The sequence below is a fragment of the Otolemur garnettii genome, unplaced genomic scaffold (assembly GCF_000181295.1).
Source record: "Otolemur garnettii isolate 467f Iridium unplaced genomic scaffold, OtoGar3 scaffold00090, whole genome shotgun sequence".
NCBI classification, from domain to species: Eukaryota; Metazoa; Chordata; class Mammalia; order Primates; family Galagidae; genus Otolemur; species Otolemur garnettii.
In genome coordinates, this window is record NW_003852485.1 from 4,433,930 (window position 1) to 4,439,929 (window position 6,000).

The 6,000-nt window shown below is 35.3% G+C and overlaps 1 protein-coding gene across 1 annotated transcript in view; it reads left to right on the forward strand.

Moving 5' to 3' along the window:
• Positions 1 to 6,000, forward strand: part of SCN2A (sodium voltage-gated channel alpha subunit 2) — a 90,020-nt gene that overhangs the window by 63,725 nt on the left and 20,295 nt on the right. Inside the window, 2 exon segments of the mRNA XM_012808452.1 lie at positions 2,833 to 2,953; positions 4,827 to 4,981. Of these exon segments, the coding sequence (XP_012663906.1) occupies positions 2,833 to 2,953; positions 4,827 to 4,981 (276 nt within the window).

Sequence of the window (6,000 nt, forward strand, 5' to 3'; positions counted from 1 at the left end):
AAAGGAAAAATCAATGTTCGTTTTCCTATTTTTAAATATGACTTAAATAAGAGAAGAATATAGGAATGATGCCTTTTATTATTAGAATTTCCAGAGATAATGAATAAAAAGCGATTAGAAAAAACTAAATTGTTCTCGTTTTCAACCAAGTACGACAAATTGATTAATAGTCTCTAATTAAACTAGTTAGTGAACTGTTAATTTGAACAAGCTATTGAAAACAGACAATTTATTCAATATTTAATGAAAATCATGCTGGCAATTTGGAGTCTGTTCTTGTATTTGGCGTATTACTTATAGGTCCCAGAGTGTATTGTTCTCTCCTAAATGTCTTACAAGCTGGTTGGGGAGACCAGAATCCATGTGTCGGAAACTATTTGATGCACACCTTACCAAAAGTCAAAATATATGGTAAACTGTAGAAAGAATTATGAACAGTCTCAGGTACATACTGTAGGTGATATTGGTTGGCAGGAGTTAGGAGCCCAGACTTGTTGAAGAGCTTATGGAAGTGAGAAAGCAGCGTGATACGAAATAGATGGTGAAGAGAGAAATGGGTTGGTGACACGAGTCTTCTCAAAGGCATCTACCGTGGTAACAACTAGGAGTGGTAGTCAATGTTACAGAGATCCTATGGAAAATATGCACATTTTAAACTAAGATTTGATGTAATACATTCTCTAGCGACATCTCTAAATCTCTCCCGAGGGCTAGCTTTCATTCTGTTAGGAGGTTTTTGTTCATTTATTCATTCATGCATTCTTTTTTTTTTTTGGCCAGTGTTGGGTTTGAACCCACTACCTCCAGTATGAGACCAGTGCCCTACTCCTTTGAGCCATAGGTGTCTCCCCATGCATTCATGTTTTAACCAAATTTACTGAGCATCTGCAAATCACTTAGCACTGATGTAGACTCTGAAACAGTTGTTCCCCATTGCCAGCCTGAGCAGTGGAGGTCCCTGAAGACAGTGCTCATTTTCCCCATGGCCCCAGGTCACATCTTACTTGGTTCTGTGTTTGCAGTGTGATCTGTTAAAGGAGTATTTTTCATTTCCTATTGTGGGGTGTCTACAGTTAGACTAGGAGTGACTAAGCCTCAGTTTTTCCAATTATCTGTTTTCTGTTTTGACATCCTGGAAATGACAAGATCAGTATAATCAGATGCCTAATATGTAACACATTTATTAGCTAGATTAAAACTAGAGAATGTTTTAGTCATTTCTTAGTCAATTATCCATATATAAACATAGTTATACTTATCTCAGAGAATTCAACCCAGAAACAAAAGTTAGGAAATCAGAAAAAGTCTAAAAAAAATTAGAACATTGTAATACCTCTTCTGACTTTGGTATTTCATCTTGAACAAAATACATTCAAATTTGAATAACAAATATATTATGATTATTTATCTGATATGATATACCAGATAAGTAGAAAAAGAAATAAAATCCCTTTGAGCACCTTATAATATATATTTTTTGATTTAACTATTTTGGACAAATTAAAAAATAACCTCCAACCTAATTCTAAGAAGGCATGAGATTTTATTCTATCATTGATATTCTGAAATTACCTGTGATAAGAACATCTTTAATCTCATATATATGTTATACATCAATGTTTTTTACTTCATCAGCACCACCATGCTAAGTGAATATTTTATGTAAAGAAAATTCTTATTATAAAATAAAGAGACCATCTTCCTAGGGAAAATTCATGTAATCCTCAGCCCGAATATGAGTCTAGTATTTCCAGTCTGATGACAGCATCCATTTTATTCTAGTTCAATGTAGTTCAGCGTGCATTTTATCATGTGCTTCCCCCATCCCTGTATAAACTAGCTCTGACCAGCTCAACCATTAACTAATGTTATGCACTAATGGTAATAACATTGTCACAGGTTCGAGAATGCTGTGGCCCAAACTACTCTGATTCCGCGTGGCACTCACACCTGGCCCTGCATCATTCCTGCCACATTTTGAGACCAGGTTAAAGATTGGGATTCCTTCATTTATGCTGATCCCAAGAATGGCCTGATCTGGCTAAAGTTTATTGCATTTCAAGAATTAAGACAGCTTCTTTCTATTACATTTTCCTTTTGGTGATATCTGATTTAACATAAAGGAAAACCAAACAACAACCAAAGATTTATTTCAGCCTGTACAAACAGGACAGGTAAGAGTGCCAAAGTAACAAGTAGTTTCCAAATGCACAATGAAATACAGGAGTGCATTGGCCAAAGAGAATGCAAAATATCGGCTCTTGCTATATAGCTAACAATGTGCTGCTCTTTTTGGAATTAGAAAATCATAGAATCTATTTAATAACAACCAGTAGTATATGTTTTCATGTCAATGAAAAGTGGATGACTTTAGACTGTTGCTGTTTATGTGCACTTGATCAAATCTTTTCTGAATTTGACATGAAAATACACTTGTGCAGCTTTTGTTGGTTGGGTCACAATTTTAGAATAAAACAAACTATATCATTTAACAACTAATTGACAAAAGCAAGATCATAGATGACCAGGTGACTCTGGCGGCTTACCTAAGCTTTGTGCAGGATTTTATTTCAGAATCTCTATCCGTGGGTTCAAACAAAAAAGTTATTTGAGCTGTTAACACCGTATTTTAAAGAAAAACAAAATACTGTGGTGCTGTGTCTAATCTTGTGACCCCATACCTTTACCAAAGCAGACTGGCATTATGTTTAAGTTATTCTTAAATTACAGATCAAGAAAATGCATACGGAAGACTAAGGGGTACACCGAATGAATATGTATATTGAGATGAAAGAGAATAATTAAAAGCTTTTTTGTGGGGTTGATTTTCAGAAGCTAAATGCAACTAGTTCATCTGAAGGCAGCACAGTTGATATAGGAGCTCCCGCGGAGGGAGAGCAACCCGAGGTGGAACCTGAGGAATCCCTGGAACCTGAAGCCTGTTTTACAGAAGGTAAAAGCAAAATGATGACACTCGTGGCCACTAGTCTCCTCTTCTCTATTAATCTTTCCTATCTCCCTGTCTATCTATCATCTGTCTATCTGTACAGTAATTACCTATACCTGTCTACCTACTGTATTTGCTACTTTTTTTACATTTTTCATAACACAACAGAGGCCACTGTTTAAAAAGTAAACTTTAATTTACGTAATCAAATGTTCTTATTTTGATACATCCTGTTCAACTCTGAGAAAGGCTACTAACTGGCTTTTCTGTGGCCTTCCGTGATATAACAGAGAAAGCTAAATCACACATATCTCTAATAGGTTTTTAAAAAAGAAAAGAAAAAATAAGGAAGTGAAAGAAAGAATTTGCTGTTTACTTCACTGTCATTTGTATAATGGGTACTAGTTCTGAAATTTTCATTTAAATCTGTCCTTGAGTAACAGTCTTCTGTATTAGTTAAGGTCAAAGTTTTTTATTATTTATGAGCAAAAATAAGTAGTAAAAATATCAAAATGTGTTCTGAGTTCAATGATATGGGGCAATATTTCACTGGGTAACCTCAGAAGGATTTTCTGAGGTAAGCTAAAGTTTTTTAGTTGAAGTATGGATCAAATATCTTAATAATAATGCTGTGTGTGAAACCACCTAAAACCTTGGGCTCTAAGCTACACTTGCCATCTTTTTTTTTTTTCTTTTTTATGGAGACAGAGTCTCCCTCTGTTGCCCAAGCTAGAGTGGCATGCCCTCAGCCTACCTCACAGCAACCTCAAACTCCTAGGCTCAGACAATCCTCCTGCTTTAGCCCCCTGAGTAGCTGTGACTACAGGCACCCACCACGATGCACTAGCATCTCGTTCCTGCTTAAGCTGGTCTCAAACTCCTGACATCAAGTGATTTTTTGCCTCAGCGTCTTGGAATGCTAGGATTACAGGCATGAGCCACTGTGCCTAGACTACTTTTCCATTCTGGACTCCTAATTCTTTCTGTTCCAGTCATTGTTCCTCCATCCTCACGGCTTCATGTTCTGTTAATAGATATGATTCTTATATGTCCTTCAAGATCTAGCCTCAAATTCATCTCCTCCATAAAGCTCAGAAATTAGCTTTACCAAAGAACTCTCATAGTATAATACTTTGTCTTGTGATGATTGTTGCTTTCTTTAACTGTAGTATTTTGTAAACAAATCATCCCTACTTAAAATGTACACTCTTTGGAGATAAAGCTATTATCTTACACATTATAATATCATTTGCTCAGTGTAATTCTTCAACTATACCAGGTATTCAATAAACATTTTTTGAAGAGCCTTTGATATAATAGTTGACAAATTATACAAAGGTGTTTACTACATTGCTATCATTAATGGCCAGAATTAAATCAACTGAAATATCAAATAATAGCAGAATATTTATATAAATTTGAGTAATTTATTTACAGAAATGTTATGAAATAGTTCATAAATTATTTACTTAAAAGAGATGGGAATTGTTAATGTTATCACTTAGTGAACTAATCAGAGTTTGCATATTTATGAAATGTCCATATAGAAGTGGAATTACACTCATAAGATAAGGACAGAATGGGAATATCAACTTTTTGGTGGTTGTATTTTTCCTTTGATTTTTCCATTTTTTGGCAAGTTTTTACAATGTAATATAATCCATTAGACAATCCTATAAACATAAAAATAAAGTTTTTGAACAAGTGATTAAAAGCCATATTTTTGATTTTGATTTCTTTTTCAGTGGAAGCCATCTTATCAAATAAAAGTTATTTACAATGTATCATCAGGTAATAATATTGACAAATCTCTCACCAACCCAAATATACATCATCAAAGAGTAATGATTTTCTCTTCATTTACTCTCACATATTTCAGACTGTGTACGGAAGTTCAAGTGTTGTCAGATAAGCATAGAGGAAGGCAAAGGGAAACTCTGGTGGAATTTGAGGAAAACTTGCTATAAAATAGTGGAGCACAACTGGTTTGAAACCTTCATCGTTTTCATGATTCTGCTGAGCAGCGGTGCTCTGGTAGGTGATGCCTTGTCCACCCTTCACCTTTTAAGTGAAATCCTTTAACTTTAATTAACCTCACATAACTCACTTTTTAAGTAAAATGTTCATGGGAATGAAAGAAAATATGTGTGATGTGTTTAGCAGTGAGAGGTTCAGTAACAGTGTGAGAGGTTCAGTAAATAGCAACTTTCATCACTGTCTGGAGTAGTCCTGGGGTGAAACCAAACTCAGCTTATTAGGATTTCTTAAAATGTTTAAAGAAGGATCTTTCTGACTTTTAATCACCAGAGGCAGTTCTTATTAAGAATGCTTAGCTTCACCTAAGCTTCACCCTGCAGGGAGCTCATCTGTCTGGTACACAGTGACTTGCTATAGCCAACCACAGCGAATGGCAAATAGCAGGCTACACTAATTATTAACTTCTAGCAAAGTGAAAGCATTGCAAATTTAATTTATGTCTAGTTTTACTCAATGGCACAATCAATTTGGTCAAAATATTGATTAATATAATGAAAATGGTCTGACCCATTTATTTTCCCAGTTGGTGACACAAACATGGTCACATTCCTTTTATTTTTTATATTAGTTAATGGAGAATTTGGTCAGTTGATTTCATTAGGAGGATTATTGCATTGAAGGCTTCTAGACCCACTTCTGGTTTCGTGAGGAATCCTATGTCCTGTCTTGTACTCAATACAATGCAGGGTGAGCCTGGATTTTTAATCCCAAGTGGAAAGAAAATTATGAAGTTTCATCACTGAGAAGATTGAGTTGGATAGATGGGTCTTGTCATTCCAGAAGGTTCAGGGGTTTCTGCAAGTTGAGTTCTCTACCCTTTCCCAAGGGCTCTGCTTGATTAAGTAAAAAGTAACTTTCAGACATGCACTCATACACATAGAGAAAAGAGAGAGAAAGAGAAAGAAAAAAAGAAAGAAGGAAAGAAAGAAAGAATGAGAGAGAAAAGAAAGAGAGATAGAAGAGAGGAAAGAAGGAAGGAAGGAAGGAAGGAAGGAAGGAAGGAAGGAAGGAAGGAA